General features: G+C 39.7%; 1 protein-coding gene across 8 annotated transcripts in view; it reads right to left on the bottom strand.

Moving 5' to 3' along the window:
- MATN2 (matrilin 2) overlaps positions 1–19,029 on the bottom strand; it is a 72,748-nt gene that overhangs the window by 4,352 nt on the left and 49,367 nt on the right. For 3 of the 8 annotated variants that reach the window (XM_051610152.1, XM_051610153.1, XM_051610156.1), the window contains exons 9-23: positions 18,479–18,601; positions 16,718–16,840; positions 16,433–16,555; positions 15,933–16,055; positions 15,716–15,838; positions 15,382–15,504; positions 12,182–12,304; positions 11,966–12,088; positions 11,753–11,875; positions 11,018–11,140; positions 10,685–10,807; positions 10,419–10,541; positions 10,142–10,264; positions 7,474–7,887; positions 3,622–3,774 (exon numbers count right to left, since the gene is read on the bottom strand). In XM_051610152.1, coding sequence (XP_051466112.1) covers positions 3,622–3,774; positions 7,474–7,887; positions 10,142–10,264; positions 10,419–10,541; positions 10,685–10,807; positions 11,018–11,140; positions 11,753–11,875; positions 11,966–12,088; positions 12,182–12,304; positions 15,382–15,504; positions 15,716–15,838; positions 15,933–16,055; positions 16,433–16,555; positions 16,718–16,840; positions 18,479–18,601 — 2,166 coding nt within the window. Of the gene's footprint in view, positions 1–1,970; positions 2,006–3,621; positions 3,775–7,473; positions 7,888–10,141; positions 10,265–10,418; positions 10,542–10,684; positions 10,808–11,017; positions 11,141–11,752; positions 11,876–11,965; positions 12,089–12,181; positions 12,305–15,381; positions 15,505–15,715; positions 15,839–15,932; positions 16,056–16,432; positions 16,556–16,717; positions 16,841–18,478; positions 18,602–19,029 lie in introns of those variants that run through there. The other 5 variants (XM_051610159.1, XM_051610154.1, XM_051610158.1 and 2 more) reach the window with 5 other exon arrangements.

Here is a 19,029-nt window from a genome sequence, read left to right as displayed (position 1 = left end):
GTTTAAGTGAGAAGGGTGCAGCAGAGATTATTTGATGCACTATAATTACAAGTTTCTACTTCGTGAAGTACAGCCTTTAAAATGTAGTTTTATTTCAGACCACGTACCCATCTTTTCAGTCAAAGGTGGCTGGCAAGAAAAGGAAACCTGTTTTACATGTAGCTACAGCCACCCCTAGGGTCCTTCTGTGCACGGCAGCTTTCTTGCCTCAAGAGGGGAGTGTCGAGGCGGTTTTGGTTCCTTAAGTACGGGTTCTTTCTAGAAAATACCTGCTTCACCTTCAAAGAACTGTGGAGCCCCTAAGGGCCCAGAAAAGCTGAAGATCATACATTTAACAGCTGCACGACTTGATCAGCTATGCCAGGGAATGGTTACCCCTCCCTGCGAATATACAGAGTTCCTTCACTGAAGGTGAATGTGTGAGGGTAAAAAGTGATGGTTCAAAGTCTCCTGATGTGCCAGGAAGATGCAGTAGGGAGGTGGAAGATGCTTATGGGCCCTGAAGGTTTGTTATAGCTATTGGGATCTCTGTTGATCTAGTGAATTTTGGCAGATGCAGGTTAATATGCAGATGTGCTAAGTTGAACTGTGAAGAAGATGAGCCCCTCTTGGTGAGACTGGAATGATAAAACATGAGGAACACAGAATGAACAGAGATGAGTGGTTGAATAAGAAGACTGGAGTTCACTGGGCAGAACTACAGTATTTATGTAGGTTTAAAAGTTTGTGCGGAAATCCACTGGTGGAAGGAACACAAATTTTGGAGAGGAGTTCAGGGCAGAGAGGTGTGGGGATGAGATCATGAGGTAAGTAATGAAACAAACTGTGTGAGGACTCCAGCAGAAGAATGCTCAACTGGGAACACGGATGGTGATATTTCCAGCATAGGAGGGAAGAAACAGGTAAGACAAACCTTGACTGTTTGACCCTGGAAAAGGACTTGCTCTGGAAGTCATTTAAGAGCTGTAGGCTAATGAGGAGGCTGTCTAGGAAGGGCAGAGGACCTGACCTGAAAAGTTTGAGCTTTGGACACTGGACAATAAGTAATTGGGATTCAGACGTAAGTGGCAGGAAAGGATAGATACACTGGTAGAGTGACCAGTGGTCTCCAGTTTGGGATGGTAATTGGGCATTTTGGAAACTCCTCTTCAGGCTTCAGAAACTGGTTGAGGCCCAAAGATTTCTGATCTCAACACCCTTGTAAAGCTGTGAGTAATCAGACAAGTAGGAGACAAAGGCTTTAACGCTGAGTCCCTCGGTGAAGTTGGTGCAGAGAACATAAACAAATTTGTTGGGTAACAATGCTAAAAGCTGGCTGTTTGTTTTTAGCATTCTGTTTTGTAAGAAAACCTAAGTATTTAATTAGGAAAAGCATGTGAGAAATTGTCTTCAAAAAAATTATGCCTTCAAAAGCAGTGGCTGACTATTTGCAGCAGTGATAACAATCTGCAGTTTGGAAGAACAGAACATTAACCAGCAGACTGCTGAATGCTGTCATCTGATCAGGGCTGGATCTTGTGACAGAAATAGTCTGTCACTGTGTAACTGAAGGGTCTCATAATGCACATGCTCAGAACGGGTGAAGACGCAATCCTGACGAGTGCTTATTATGTAGGCAGTGCTGTAGCCTCATTAGTGCTTCTAGTCATATGACAAATGAACATTAACCAAGGCAATGAATGGGAACCTTCCAACTGAATCCCTCTTAGTAAGAGGCAAAAGAGGAAACAACTTTTTTTTTTTTTTTTTTTTTACTACTAGTCATCAAGCACAAATAACAGTAATCAGCAGCTGTTCTATAAGGGTGATGCTTTTTTTGCAGAATGAAAGGAAAAAGCCTTACCCCAAAAGAAATTTGGAGGGTTTCTGCTTTACTGGGAAACATACAGCCCATCCACAGCTGGGAGGAGATGACAGACTTTGTCAGTGGAGTCTGTGAGGTTCAGAGGGTCTCCCACTGCCCTCACAGGCTGGAGCCTCAAAAATCCTCAGCTAAGGACCAAGGCTGGAGTAAAAAAGAAATCACTGCTGTTGCAAAGGAGGGAAATAATTCAGGCTGGAAATCAAAACAGAAGGGGGAACAAAAAATGAACTTTCAGCTTGTGTAAGAGGCTTGAAGGCAGAATTTCTGGTGGACTGAGTTGAGCAATAGGTAGTCCTGGAGCATCCAGAAAAACAAGGCGGGGTCAGTCCTCAGTTCACAGGTTTGAGACATTGCCTGTTGGTGAGAGAGGAGGAGGGCAGAAGCTGAGAGGCACCAGCTTTGCCCAATTACTAGAGACGTAGTCTAGAAACTGCCACAAAGGGGCAGGATTTGCTTATTTTTCATCTAGTAAGTCATGTAGTTTAAAAAAACCAGTAAAAAATCGTCGTTGCTAAATACTGATGTGGATAATTGAAGGACACATTTTCATCACCGAGCTCTGGGGTTTGTTAATGAGAGAGTTATTATACCAGTTGCCAGATAGTTTTGGCTTTGGCATCTCCCCAAGCTTTTAAGGTGACATGCTGTCATCAGCAGATTATCTCCCTAGTAAGAAAGTTAATTGAACAGACTTGGTTTCATGTTATCATAGTACTTTGCGTTTCAGAAGTATGGAACTAGGACTTCTTAGGATGGAGAGCAACACAAAGAATATACAACCTAGGAAACATTCTCAGATGCTTTTTTCCAGTCTTCCATGATGTCTGTATGAGGAGATGCACTGCTGCTTGCCAGACAGTTTTACACAGTAACATTATAGAAGAAAATTAAACCTGTTTGCATTTAACTCAAAGAAAACCAATTAAATAAAAGCTAGTGAAAATGAAATAATCTTGCACAATTCTAGTGCTATGACTGATATTATTCACAGTGGCATTTCTGAATTTTTATTCAGGTACCACTTTGAATTTACAGGTAATACAGAATCCTGGGAATGTGCGAGTGGGAGAGACGTGCTGTCCTCTCCCTGGTGGAGCAGCTTTTGTCCCGGCTCACATTCCCCCTTCCCCTTGCAGAACTTCAGCTGGGAATGTTTATATAGAGGCTGCTTGTGCCAGAGTGAGGAAGGGTGCTTTCTGGAATAAACCTTCTACATTTGTGGAGCAAAACTTGGAGCTTGGGCATAACTAAAATCCACTTTTTGTAGATGTAAATGTATGCTCAATTAATTTTTTTTAGTCTTCTCTAAATATGCACAAATCCTGATTATTTGTTTTGCTGTGGTTTAGGTTTTTGCCACGGTCTTAAGAGTAATTTTTTTTATTCTCACTAAGACATTACAAATCCGATTATTTTCCCACATTCCTAATGAGGTAGATCATGTTCCTTTGGCAGGGTGGGGTTTGGTGCATGGCTGACTTAACTGCAGAAAAGAAAGGAGGGAGCAATTGAGTTTTCCAGCACAGAAGTGTACATTTTATGAAAACAAAGGAAAGACAATTATTATATAACTCTACCTGGTCATAGATTAACAGTATATATTACTCACATATTAAAGGACAGGAAAATTACCTGGAGTGACTCATGCCTTGCAATGCCTGACACCAGTGACACGTCACCTTTACAAACTGACACTAGTTGTACGTGCAAAAATCCAGAAGCATTAATTCCTTTTTAATCTCAATGAAGTGGAATACCTTCACAGATTTGGGCTCTTAGATCTTCACTTATGTCCTCCATAGCTGTGAAATCCTCAGCATAGAAAAGATGTTTATATGGTGGCTCAGAAGCAATTTCCAGCAATTCTTCCTCAATTGCTTTTCCTATTCCAATGGCATAGATAATTATACCTAGATTCAGAAGAAATTGCACATAATTATTACAGCAGCAGTACGAAACCCTTGTTCCTCTGTGAAAGGAAAATATGAGCATTAGTCTTTTTAGAGAGAGCACAGGAAATGTATATGCTGTGTAACTTCAAAATTGGTTTTGAGCAGGCTTAATATGGTTTAGTTATTTAGAGATGTGTAGGAACTTACTACTTTGCTGTAATTTAACAGATAGTTTATAAGTTAGAAATTGCAGTTGCGTGGCCACTACTGATAGTAAATCAAGCCGGAAAGAGTACTGCAAAACATCAAAGAGAATCACACAAGTCAGTTTTGCAGCTGCACGGAAAGTTTCTGGTTTATGTGGGTCTTTGTACATAGCATGTGTGCAATAAAGCTGATTACTGGGCTGATGGGAAAACCTGTTACTGAGATCAGATCCTTGCACTCTCAGGGACACTGGTGGCCTAGGAGGCACTGCAAACCCACCCAGACCTATGAGGGGAAGAACAGGGGAAAAGAAATGACCTGTGGGGCTAGGAGAGAAATAGCCTTAAAACAGTAAGTTTGCAGAGGATACAAAGTTGGGAGGGAGTGTTGCCCTGCTCAAGGATGGGAAGGCTCTGCAGTGGGACCTGGACAGGCTGGATCAATAGTCCAAGACCCAGTTATATGAGGTTCAACAAGGCCAAGTGCCAGGTCCTGCACAGGGTCACAACAAGCTCATGCACCTAGACAGGCTTGGGGAAGAGTGGCTGGAAAGCTGCCCAGAGGAAAAGGACCTGGGGGTGTTGATCAACAAGAGGCTGAATATGAGCCAGCAGTGTATATGGCCCAGGTGGCCAAGACCAACAGCATCCTGGCCTGCATCACCAACAGTGTGGCCAGCAGGAAAGGGAAATGATTGTTCCCCTCTACTCTGTACTGGTGAGACCACACCTGAAATACTGTGTTCAGTTCTGGTCCCCTCACTCCAAGAAGAACATTGAGGTGCTGGAGCAAGTCCAGAGAAGGGCAACAAAGCTGGTGAAGAGTCTGGAGAACAAGTCTTGTGAGGAAGGGCTGAGGGAACTGGCGATGTTTAGCCTGGAGAAAAGGCAGCTGAGGGAAGACCTTATAGGTTGGAGCGAGGGTGGGGGTTGGTCTCTTCTCCCTAGTAACAAGCAACAGGACAAAAGGAAGGGGTCTCAAGTTGCACCAGGGGAGGTTTAGATGAGATATTAGAAGAACCTTCTTCACTCAAAGGGCAATTAAACACTGGAATAGGCTGCCCAGGTTGCTAGTTGAATCACTGTCCCTGGAGGTGTTTAAATGATGTATAGATGTGGTGCTTAGGAACATGGTTTAAGCACTGGACTTGGTAGAGTTAGGTTAATGGTTGGTAGAGTTAGGTTATGGTTGGAATCGATGATCTGAAAGGACTTTTTCAGCCAGAACATCCCTGTGACTCTGTACCAGGGATGCTTGGAACAAGCATTATTCCAGCAGAGGTGCTAGGGAGGAAAGTAAGGCAGATTTGTAGTTTTCCTCACTCTGGAAACAGGGAAGGAGGAAGTGGTTCCCAGCCCTCTCACTGGACAGGTTTTGAACAAGCAATTAATACAAAACATAGTCATCTTCATCATTTCCTTTTTTAGCAGTTTCTTTATTCTTGTGAACATATGATCTGATGCATTTCTCTTTACATCAATTCTAGCTTAGAAAGTATCCACAACTAGTACTAATTTTGTGATTCATAAAACAACTATCAGCATCATAGTATTTCAAGCTCTTTTATAAGACTCAGGAGCAGAAGTTGCCTTCTCAGCTGGTTGGTTTCAGATAAAAATTAGGATGAGGAGGTTTGATATCTCTTTATTATCACAGGGTAATAACAGCTACACACTCACTGAATTGCAACTCTAACCTTTTTGCTGAAGAATCCTGGGCCTGGTAACATCATAAAATATGTATTTCCCAACTTCTTAACATGAAATGTAAGCATCTCCTTTTTGTCATGAATCTGACTACCATTGCACTTTAGCCAGGAAAGTAAAACATCCACCAGAAGCTGATTAAACTTAATGAATGGACCAGTCATGCTGAGGTCTGTTGCTTTTTAAAGACTTGGAGATACCAGTGATGAAGCATTCAAGGCCAATTTCATATTCAGCATTACTACACTGCCTACACTGCAATTACACAGGGGAAGGATTTGGCTTCTAGCATTACAACTGTGAGTGTAAGCAGTCCAGAGCAGAGGTTTCATTCAGCAAGTAAGCAAGGTTGGCTTGTATACTTTCCTTCTTCAGCCCTGTAAATCTTCCACGTACTTTCCCAGATCTCTCTAGTTAGCATATAAATATTTGGTTTTGTTTTTAAGTATTATGATAAATATTTTTAGAACACTTTATTTACATATGCTTCTAAAGGCACCCTTGTCAGCACATGCTTTTCTTATATCCTTGGACATTTTCCCCTTCTTACAGAGAGGTATCCATCCTGACCAAAGCTTCACTAATCATGTATCAAGTTACGATTGATATAACAAGTGAATAAAAGAGCAAGGATGTGCAGCATCTTCTAAAGTCTGGCTATTTTCTCTCTGTTGTGGGCCATCAGCCATAGCTCTTAAAGCAGTTTCTTAGAAAATGTTTTACAAAGGAAAAAGGAATCCTTTATTTTATAAAAAAGTTTGGCAACCTGTTCCAGCATCTCACCACCCTCACAGGAAAGAACTTTTTCCTAATGCCCAGCCTGAATTTTGCCTCTTTAAGCTTCAGCCCCTTGTCCTCTCACTACACACCTGTGTAAAAAGCCCTACCCCAGCTTTCTTGCAGGCCCCTTTCAGGTACTGGAAAGTTGCTATAAGGAAGAAATGACACTACTACTACTACTACTACTACTACTACTACTACTACTACTACTACTACTACTACTACTACTACTAAATAAGATACAAGGAAGAAATTCTTTATTGTGAGGGTGGTGAGACACTGGAACAAGTTGCCTAGGGAAGAAAGTTGTGGTTGCCCCCTCCCTAGAAGTGTTCAAGACCAGGTTTGATGGGGCTTTGAGCAACCTGGTCTAGTAGGAGGTGTCCCTGCCCATGGTGTGGGGGTGGGAACTAGATGATCTTTAAAGGTCCCTTCCAACCCAAACCATCCTATGATGATGATGAAACAGAAAGACAGTGCTGCAGCTATATCCTTTTCTAAGAGGACCCACCTTCCTTCCAGAACACCATCAACACTGTAAAATTTGTTAAAATACAAAATATATGTAAATAAACATACAACATAACCAATTATTACCATAGTAGTTCTCAGGAGGATAGATGTCTGTATTTTGAAGAGACAGGTTGGGTTGTTTTTTTTATTGTTTTCTTAGAATTTTTGTTGAAGTTCCTAGTGTTCCCAAATTTCTGTATCAAATGTCTGCCCTTAGTGGCTGTGTTCAGGGCACTGCGTGGCACGCCACGGGGTAGTACCACTACCTGTGGATGGCAGAGAAGCCCAGTGGTGTGATACTCATCGTGCCCCCCCCCACTATGGATGACATCTATGCCTGTAGCAAAGCCTCCTGCAAACAGCAAAGATCTGATGTTCTGCTACAGTGGTCACTAGCCACACTGCTATGGCAAATATTCTCATGATTAGCACACTCTGTAGCACATCCATGCTATCATCACATCTTATTCCTAACAGTATTTCAGAATGAGTCAAAACCGACTTCACTTACCGCTTCGCTTTGCTCTCGCAGCCCACTCGGAGACTTCATCTTGGGCTCGTCCATCCGTAAACACAATGGAGATTCGAGGGACATTTGCTGAAAATGGCCTTGCTCCTTCTGTTTCTGTGAAGCTTCTCTCAAACATTTGCTTCAGAGCCAGTCCTGTCATGGAACCTCGCCCCATGTATTTCATTTGTGATACAGCTTTCTTCATGTCTTTGGCTGAGCTGAACTGCTTCAATGTAAACTCGGTGCGAACTTCAGTGGAATACTGAAGCAAACCAACTCGAGCAGCTTTGGGTGAAATCTCAAGTGAATCCAAGATTCCTGAGACAAATTGTTTTACAATTTCAAAATTATCCTCCCCGAGACTTTTTGATCCATCAATCACAAACACTAGGTCAACTGGGCCTTCAGTGCATCCTGTGAAATAAGCAGCAGAGTGTTCAGATTATTAAAACATTCCACAAAGCTGAAAAAGTGATCTAGACACCCAGGGACCACATAAATTCAGTGGTCATCTAGAGTACCTTGTTCCTGCCTCATCCAACCTTGTCAGTGTGTCTAAATACGTTGTGTGCAGTCTGTATCAAAAGCTGAGGGAGCCTATGACCAAGAGTTTAATAAAAATATGATCATAGTGAATATTTACCGAGACATTGTGCCTTGCAGAACCCTAAAACTCTTAAAAATACAGCAACAATCAGCACATTTTAAGAATGACTGTAAAGTGGAGAAAACTGCATGACTGAAGAATATAGAATCATAGAATGGTTTGAGTTGGAAAGGACCTTAAAGATCATCTAGTTCCAACCCCCCTGCATAGGCAGGGACACCTCACACTAGACCAGGTTGCTCATAGCCCCATCCAACCTGGCCTTGAACACTTCCAGGGGTGGAGCCCCCACAGTATCTCTGGGCAGCCTGTTCCACCCTCACACTAAAGAATCTCCTCCTAAGAGTTGCTGTAATTTTCTTCCAGGGATAGGCCAGTATGCCAACTGCATTCATTTAGGTGACCAGCACTGAAAGATCTGGCAGAGAATCACCAGAGCTGCATTTGTGTTGCAGAAGTAGCAAAAAAGCAAAAGTGGTACAAAGAAATGTGTCAGTGAAGCCACACTAGGAGTTACTTGGAATGGCAGGGAACAGTGAGGCAAAAGCTGAAGAGCCTGGTGATGGCTCAGTGAGAAGATTTTAGGTAGCCTGCCCTAGAGTTTAGGATGAGGCTCAAGTCTGGGGACAAAATTCAGACAATGCACACGCTTTTATACCACAAACTTAAACTTCTAGTGGCAGAAAAACTGCAAAAAAAACCCCACCAACCCTATAGATGAGAGAGTAAATGCTAGAAATGTGCTTGGCTCCTAAATATGGAGCAGAATTGTTCATATAAGTTTTTTTAATTGCATCTCTAACAATCTAGAAGGCTTATGTCTTGCTGAAATTATCCTTTTCTGGTTTATACTTTAAAGCTGGGATTTTGTCAGGAGACTGACAGATTTGGAGTTCTCACAGTTTTTGGCAAGTGCACACATACAAAAATCTGAGCAGTACAAACTGTGCCTCGATGACAAGATGAGGGAATTTGAGTACTGGATGATGTCTTCAAAGCTGAGACTGGTTCTGCAGGGTGGTTTTTCTTTTTATGCTGTAAAGCAGTTGCCTCCAGCAGGCACTGACTAGTGCACTTTGTGCAAGGGGTTGGCTGCAGAGATGCTCAGCTCCTATTTAATCAGTATGACTTCAGGGAGGATTTGCCATACGAAGGAATGTAAGATTTGCCTCTTATTCTAGACTAAACAAACTTTGATTTCCACTCATCTCTGATGTTTGTATAGTAAGAATTGTGCAGCAGAAGTTACTTTTGATTGCAGAAACTGCTGAAGATGTCTGTTATCAAGTCAGTGTAGGAGTAAGGCTTTTCCAGCTTTAAAACTTGGGCTTTTCTTCTTAGACAATAGCTCTATTTTAAAACTGCTGTCCAAGAATTCCTTTCTGCAGTCATCTGAGGAAAAGATGTTTCACATGTACTCAGGCGATGGAAATGCAATTTATGTGGGTATCAGAACCACCTCAATATCTTTATGGAAGTCAGGACAAGGCAGCAGTTAATGGTGAATGGTTTTAGTTAGGATTGAGGTCAGCCATGAACATGTTACCATTCTTTTGGAAATAACAGTCTCTGCAGCTAAGGCATCCATTTTTGCAGAATAAATGTTTCCACTGAGTTTTAGTAGAAGAATTTCTCCTCCAAGTATTAAGGGGTGATGTGATTCATGAATGTCGTACTCTAACCGTGTCATGTTAGAAAATGAGCAAATAGAATTAATGATATTTTAAAATGAAGTATATCAAGATTAAAGCTCCACAGTATATATTAATCTGATTAAAGTGCACATTCCTTGATAATAAGATTTCACTTTGGCTTTTTTCCTGTTGTTTGGTAAGAATTGTTATCATACTTGATGCTGTACCAAAACAACTGTTCCGCTTTGTTAGGTCTTTTTGCTTGCAAGAGCATCAAGTTAATTGTTCAAGACACTTTCCATCACACTCACTAATGCTTTGAGCTTTTAAATAATGTATCATTATTGAAGTGAGGCATGTTTTCAAGAGAGGTCAGGTCATTTTAGAAATTAAAGAAACAAATGCTTTCTAAATAAAATGTACTTACTTCTGCATGTTTTCTGATCATCTTTTAGAACATATCCCTCCTGGCATTTGCAGATGTATGAATCATCATTATTAACACACATATGTTCACAACCATGGACAACTGATTTGCAGACATCTTTACCTAGAAAAAAAAAAAGAAAATTTTAACATATTTATAAATTCAAGGACTGCAAAAGTGATATTTGAAGAATGTCTGACAAAGGAGTTTAGCATCTCTGTTCATTTATGTAGCAACGTGAGAGAAGAGCGGCCGACAGACACACCGGGCTACTTACTTCGACATGTTTTCCCATCTTGTCTCAGGACAAAACCCTCATGGCACTGACAGCTGTAGGAGCTGTTACTGTTAATGCACACATGCTCACAGCCATGGTCAATGGATTTACACAGGTCTTTACCTGAGAATTGTTAGGAGAATTTCCTCATTAGACCATTTCTCAAACGCAAAACAGGCATGAACAAGCTTTGAGTGAGATTAAGTCTGTTATTTCTTTTATGCCTTAAAAGATATATATTCCCCACAAAAGTTTCAGCTACTCACTCCTGCATGTTTTCCTGTCTCGCTTCAATATAAATCCCTTGTGACACTGACAGGTGTATGAATCGCCAGTTGGAACACAGACATGTTCACAACCATGGTTGACTGTTTTGCAGATATTTTTACCTTGGAATAACAAAAATTATATTTAGCAGAGTTAGCTAGGTAAATAATTTCTATAAAATGTAAAATGTAAAAATTAAGGCAATAATCTCCCATTAGGGAGCTCACTTCCGTTAGGTGGCTTCTGTATTAAAGACACAAATATAACAGTGCCATTGCATAGTGTATTACATTAACAGATCAGCAAGAGAAAACAAAGATTAAAAAACTTACTTCTACAAGTTTTCCCATCTTCCCTCAGTATGAAGTCTTCCTCACACTTGCAGATATAGGAATCATTGGTATTAACACAAGTATGTTCACATCCATGGTCAACTGAGTTGCAAACATCTTTATCTGAGAAGAGTGGGTGGAGATCACAGAATCACAGAATATTAGGCGTTTGAAAGGGACCTCTGAAGATCATTGAGTCCAACCCCCCTGTCAGAGCAGGACCAAAAACAAAACCACAGCTAGGGCAGATCATTCAGAAAGGCATCCAGACAGGTCTTGAAAGTCTCCAGAGAAGGAGACTCCACAACCTCTCTGGGCAGCCTGTTCCAGTGCTCTGTCACCCTCAAAGTAAAGAAGTTCTTCCTTATGTTGAGGTGGAACTTCCTGAGCTTGAGTTTGAATCCACTGCCCCTCGTCCTATCACAGGGCACAAGTGAAAAGAGGTTGTCCCTGCCTTCTTGACACCCAGCTCTCATGTATTTATAAACATTAATTAGATCCCTCCTCAGTCTTCTCCCTAGACTGAAAAGCTCCAGGTCTCTTAGCCTTTCCTCCTAAGGCAAGTGTTCCAGTCCTTTAATCATGGTGAGGTGATGTTTGTTAGGGAGAGACAGTATCTTTTATTTACCAGCTCAAGTAGTTAGAAATCACAAACATACACATTTGCAAACACTCACAGCTGCAAAACTTAAAAGCCTCAAATAAAAACATACTTTTGTAGCTCAGGTTACTCACATCTACATGTCTTTCCATCCTCCTTCAGTATGAATTTTTCATGACACTTGCAAATGTAGGAATCTTCAGTATTCACACAAACTTGCTCACAGCCATGTTTGACTGAATTGCAAAGATCCTTGTCTGCAAACAGAAGAGTTGGTAGTCAACATACATCAGCAGAGGGCTCGATTATATGTGTAATTCATTAAGTTAAGTTCTCATGCTACTTACTTTGGCATGTTTTCCCATCTTGCCTTAGTACAAATCCATCGTAGCATTGGCAAGTGTATGAATCTTCATTATTAACACAAACATGTTCACAGCCATGGTTGACTGATTTGCAAAGATCTTTATCTGAAAACAGAGAACAGCTCTTACTGGTTAATGCATTTTTACACAAGCATGAGTGCAGATAAAAAGTATGCTGATAAATATTAGACTACTTACTTCTGCATGTTTTTCCATCTTCTCTTAGCAGGAATCCCTCCTGACACTTACAAACAAATGAATCACCATCATTAACACAAGCATGTTCACAGCCATGGTTGACAGATTTGCACGTATCCTTGCCTGGGAATATTTACATAATATTTAATGTAGTTTGCTAGTTAAACTTTTTTTATAAATACAAAGACTGTGGGGCTAGTCCCACGAGCAAAGAAAGATGGAAACCTGCAAACGGAAAGCAAATCTGTGGCTAGTTAAATGATGGGCAGCTTAGCTGCCATGGAGCATGAGTTCTTTACCATCTGAGCAGAAAGAATTGTATGGTTTGGAAGGCCTCCCTCTGACAAGAAATAATTCCAGGATTAATCTGACTAAATTAGGGAGGACGACTTCACATTAAGAAAAGTAAGGGCAAAAGGAGGAAGTAATTTAGTACAGTCATTTAGCACAAATTCATGCTGGTAAAAATAAAATTAAACAAAACATCACAGGACAAGAAGCAAAATAATTATTTAATGACTTTACATCAATTTCGAGATCCTGCATAAGCAAACCCAGAAGAATAGGAACTACTCCTTTAAGATGATAAATAAAATTCAACTAGTATTTCTGAAAACTGATGAAAAGATTTGAATGACTGCAATGTTAAAACCAGTTGCTTAAAACCTCTTCAAGAAGAACAGATGGAGAGAAAATACAGAAGGAAATGGAACCATCTATCAGCATTCCCCATTTCTGTTTCACTGCAACACAAAAGAAAATATTCTCAATTGTTAATGGTGAAATACCTTCACATAGAAATTAGAATGTAACTGACAGCCAAGTTCATATTGAGTCTTCAGCAAAATACTTAGGTTTAATATGTAGGGAAGGAAAATTCATGTCTTTACAAGAATGTCAGTCTGAGCCAAATTACTTGGAGGTCTCATGCTGCCAGTACCAAAAACTCCAAAAACTACTAGAGAGGACAATCTTCTAAGTCAACAAACATTATATTTAAGACATGGCAATCTAAACTAGATCCCATTATAGCAGATAAAGAAGAGTTTGTCATGTAAGTAAAGTTTAGCATCTGCTTATACACAGCTGTGAGCGACTCAGACACATTTGTTGTGTACAAACAGAATCAAATACAAACCAGCAGCAGACATTGCTATTATTTCAGAAGGTTGAATTTTACATAGCTGAAAGCAAATATGAACCAAATTATTTTGGGATGGGGGGAAGAATAGTGAAAAATAATAAGTGAATGATTGCAGTATTTAAGGTTATTTTAATAGATAGTTCTCAAAAACAGTCCCATAACCTAAATAGAATGCCAGAATGGTTAAAAAAGCAACCTCTGTCAGAAACTGAACTCAAAAACAGTTAAAGAGTTTGAATAATGATTGAAAGAAAGGAACATATACAGTATTTTCTGAACATGAAAATATTAGGAATTTGAAACCACTGAAATAATAAGATAAAGGTGATATATGGCCAACAAAATAAAGGACAGTATTAGTAAGTTATGTAGACTATTACAAAAAAAGGCATTATAACAATGTATTGTTATTTAATAAATACAAATGGTAGAATTGCCAATTTTCATGCAGAAATGTAAAAAATATTTAGTGTATTCACATCTGAGCTTATGAGATAGGCTACTGTTGATACTGTTGGGATGAAGAGTTTGATCAGCTGAGAAATAGGTCACCTATTGAAAACACACACTTTTAAACTGTAACTCCAGGTAAATTGCAGTGAAGACTTGTAGAAAGAGCTGGCTGAGAAACACCTTGAATGCTTAGTGTTATTTTTCAGTAATTCCTAGAACTCCAAGGAAGCCCCAAAACACTGAGCAGTTTCCATCCCCAGTGGATGCACCCACACTGAAAAAAATACTATTGTTCTAGTGCTTAAAAAGGATGAGTAGTTAATTGTGAGCCTGTCAGCTTGACATTGATTCACATTAAAATAATGGAATAGATAATGTAGAACTTGATTCAGAGTAAAATCAAAGAAAGAAAATGAATATCAATCAACTCGGTGTTATGGAAAAATAGATCCTGGAAAACTAAATACCTTCTTTAATTGCTTATAAGGTTCATAAAGCTCGTGCTGTTCATACAATGAAGCATTCAGTAAGGCAGCAGTCTTGGTATTTATTTTGTTTAAGAAAACAGAATCAACATGATACAGATTAACACTGGCTAGAGAGGTCTTCAGAATAAATTGTAAATGGGGCAAGATCACGTTGCTTTCTTTCTAAGAATTTGCCCTGCTCCACTAAGACTTGATATTTTTACGAACACCTCAAAATAAAATACTGACAAAGTTTGGAGGTTACCCCAGTTTTGAGAGTAAATAAAAAAAGAGAAGCTGCTGATATAACAAGACATTAATCTTTCTGCAAGCTGGATAACAGCAAATCATATGCATTTTAAAATAGCCAGAACTAAGCTTATACATTTAGGAACAAAGAATGAGGGCTGTACTTACAGGATGTGGGACACCTGTGTGACTGAGAGTCTTAAACAGCTTCTGATATGGTAGATAACTAACTGCACACAAGTGCTAGCAAAATATTTTGGTCACAGACTAATGATATATTTGGTTATGAAAAAAAAGATTAAAAAAAAGATAAATGGGAAAAAAATGTGGGTAGATTCAAATAAGAATTAGGTATGCTATAGTTCCTCTACACAGACCCTGCTGTGTCTCAATTAGAAGACTTTGTACCACTCTGGTGCTGCCACAAGGATACTGATAAATAGCAGAGGTTTTTAGGGGAGCAAGAAGACATGTGTAAAATTATTAGAAAACAGATGAGGGAGTTTCATCTGCTTATCATTTACACAAGAACATGCTAAAACATTAAGTTAAGAAACAGGTTAAGTCATGACCAGCTTGCATATACACAGAACAACACAGTGACAATTAGAACTTCAATCCATCAAAGTCAAATGAAGCTACATCCTATGCTCAAGATTAAAACTCAGCATGCTCGATCTAGAAATGAAGTTCACATTTTAAAAGCTACATTCAAACCTTAAAATTGGCTGATTTTCTGCAATGTGTCTTTAGTTTAAACAATAACTAATTCATAGATGTTTCATGATCTATAGAGAACAATATAAGATTCTGACCACTACAAATCAGTGAATAACCTCCTTATAAAAGGAAAATGAAATATCTTCTTTTATTGATAAGTTACTTACTTCGGCATGTTTTCCCATCTTGCCTTAGTACAAATCCATCATAGCATTGGCAAGTGTATGAATCTTCATTATTAACACAAAGATGTTCACAGCCATGATTGACTGATTTGCAGATGTCCTTATCTAGGAACAATTTAGATTTTATTTACTACAGTTTGAAGAATGACAACATTTTCAAAACTTCAAAGACTAAAAGTAATAAGCTTCTAGTACATAAAGAATTTATCCTCCTTTTTCTTAGGCAAATGGCCCATTGGAAGACCTGTCTCTAACACAGTATGTTTCTTCAGTAGACCTCTGAGTGCAAAAATTACAGTAACATAGAATAACTTACTTTTACAGGTTTTCTTATCTTCCCTCAATATAAAACCCTCATAGCACTGGCAAATGTATGAACTATCAGTATTCACACAAACATGCTCACAGCCATGGTCAAGAGAATTGCAAACATCTTTATCTGGAAAAAAAAAAAAATGTTGCCAGTATTTAAAATGTGTCTACAAATGCACAGATTATAAAGAAAATCTTCTATTAAAGATAAGGATACTTACTTCTACATGTTTTTCCATCTTCCCTTAGTGCAAATCCCTCGTAACACTGGCAGACATACGACTCATCAGCATTAACACAAACATGGTCACAGCCATGGTCAACTGAACTGCAAATGTCTTTATCTGAGAATAGTTGATGATATTTGATTAAAACATATCTATAGCAAATATATCATACAGGGAGAAGCAATAGCTTTTATTAGGTCTGCTGATACCACTGGAAGAAATGGGCAAAAATGTAGGCAACAAACACTTCTAACCCTTCATACCTGAAAACTTGCCTTTTTTGTCTCCAGTCATATTGGTTTATCTAAGTCACATGTGTTTGGCTATTAAAACACACTATTTCTGTCCACAGAGTCTCTTTCAAGCTTCTGGCAGGTATAACAATACTACTCCTATATTATAACAGTAAATGGGTGGTGTTGTATTTGTTAGAACGCTTCCAAAAATCTACATCCTGCAGATAAAAGTGTATGAGTAATTATTAGAGTACTTACTTCTGCATGTTTTCCCATCTTCTCTCAGCAGAAAACCCTCATGACACTTGCAAACATACGAGTCCTCTTCATTAACACAAATATGCTCACAGCCATGGCTGACTGATTTGCAGATATCCTGTCCTGGGAATGATTGATACAAATATAGGTTTCACATGAAAACATGTTAAAACAATTTAGACATTAAAAGGAAGGCTTCTTTTTTTCCAGTAAGAAGTGAAAAAACCCCTTTCTTTCCTTGCCTGATGCACATGCAAAAGTGTTCAACAGACACTGGTCACTCACTTCTGCATGTCTTGCCATCTTCTCTCAATACGAATCCCTCACGACACTTGCAGATGTAGGAATTGTCAGCACTAACACAAATGTGGTCACAGCCATGGCTGACTGATTTGCAGACATTTTTACCTGAGAATAATGCAATAGGTAAAAAATTGTGTTAGTTAAGGGCAAGATGTTTAAAGTCTTACAATTCCCAGCTACTGAATGTTTTTGTACTTGCTAGTATACCGGACTGAATCCTGCAAATCATTCATAGCACCTCCTGTCTTTTTTTTCCTGTTGTAACAGATGTGCATCTTTGTCCTGCTAATTTTACAACCTTACTACTAAGGAAAAATGCATTGCTCCAGTTCTACAGTTTGTAGAATTTTACATGGGCCTAGCATGCAGATTAGTGACCCACAGGGATTTCCAAAGGCACCTCAATCCCACATCCAAATTTCAAGTAAACTTTCTAGGGAGAAACAGATCTTTCCATCATTATCATTTTATCTTCAGTAATGAACATTCCCAAACCTGAAATAGTTTTGTTGTTTTTTTTTCCTATGTGCTTAAGTTCAGAAGGTGTTTGTCATTTTTATCTAAAGTAGGAGTACAAAAATATATGTAGCATTTAAGCACAGCAAGAAAGACAAATTAAATGACCCTGCCATGAAATTCCGGAAAATTGACAGCTATAATTGGTAATGCAGAAGTTCAGTGGGCTTTCCTGATACAGAATTGAGAAACAATATTTCAAAATAAAATCAAATCTATTAATCAATGATAGGTAAACTATCATCCTGCTTTCACTTCCTTCCCCACACCCTTTATTTTCCTGCAAGGACTTAGAACAGAATCTTTCAGCTGGAAAGGACCTACAGTGATAATCTAGTCCAACTGCCTGACACTTCAGGGCTGACCAAAAGCTAAAGCATGTTGTTAAGGGTAATGTTCAAATGTCTCTTGAACCCTGACAGGCCTAGGACATTGACCACCTCTCTAGGAAGTCTATTCCAGTGTTTGACCACCTCTTAGTAAAGAAATGCTTCCTAATGTGTAGACTGAACCTTCCTGGGGGCAGTTTTGAACCATCCCCATGTGTCCTATCACTGGATACCAGGGAGAAGAGCTCAGCACCTCCTGCTCCACATTTCCTCCTCAGGAAGCTGTAGAGAGCAATGAGGTTGCCCCTCAGGCTCCTTTTCTCCAAACTAGACAAGCCCAAAGTCCTCACCTGGTCCTCACAGGTTATTCCTTCCAGCCCTTTCACCAGCTTTATTGCCCTCCTGTGGATGCATTCAAGGACCTTCACATCTTTCTGAAATGGTGGGGCCCAGAGCTGCACACAGAGCTCAAGGTGAGGCTGCACCAATGCAGAACACAGCAGGATAATCACCTCTTGTGCCTGGCTGGTCATGCTGTGCTTGATGCCCCCAGGATGCAGTTTGCCCTCGTGGCTGCCAGGGCACATGGCTGGCTCAACTGAGCCTGCTGCCAACCAGCACCCCTGGATCCATTTCTGCAGGGCTGCTCTCCAGCCACTCCTCTCCCCATTTATAGCTGTGCCTGGTATTACTACATCCCAGGTGCAGAATCCAGCATTTGGACTTGTTAAATTTCATCCAATTAATCATTGGCCAATGCTCCAACCTAACTAGATCCCTCTGGACTTCTACAGGGACAGGACATTTCACTTGCTTTTAGGCAATCACATCCTACCTTACAGATTTTTTCTATGTGCGTAACAAAAATTTAGCTCTGAGTTGCTAAACAGTAACTTACGTTTACATGTTTTCCCATCGTTCCGAAGCCTGTATCCCTCAAAGCACTGACAAGTGTAAGATCTGTCACCATTTACACATAAATGTTCACAGCCATGATCACTCAAAGCACAATAGTCAACTCCTGTAGGAGAAATTGATGTTATTAAAAAAAGGTAACAAATAATGAATTTGCTATTTGCCTCTCTAGAATTAGCATGACATCTAAGCAAGTAAATGTGAATACACTGAACTGCTTAAACAATAACCCAGTACTTTATCTGGTAGTATAGATACAACTTCAACAAAATGTAAGAGAGCCTGTGGGGTACTTCTCAATGGTTGCTTAAAGCAGAATTGAGAAATCATCATTTCCCATGCTCAACATAACTCAACGGCCTCCACATCTCATTCACAAATGGAATTTAAGACAACCACTGATTTTATATAAGGCAGTGGCGAAGACAGAAAAGTTACATTGTAAACATTCTGCTTCAAATACAGCCTCGAAATGGCAGATGTGGAGGTGGCCACCCCCAGAACTCACTTGTGTGCCTGACCCAGCTGCAAGCA

The sequence above is a fragment of the Apus apus genome, chromosome 2 (assembly GCF_020740795.1).
Source record: "Apus apus isolate bApuApu2 chromosome 2, bApuApu2.pri.cur, whole genome shotgun sequence".
Classification (NCBI taxonomy): Eukaryota; Metazoa; Chordata; class Aves; order Apodiformes; family Apodidae; genus Apus; species Apus apus.
Note: the sequence above shows the minus strand (reverse complement) of the source record. Positions and strands in the feature narration are given on the sequence as shown.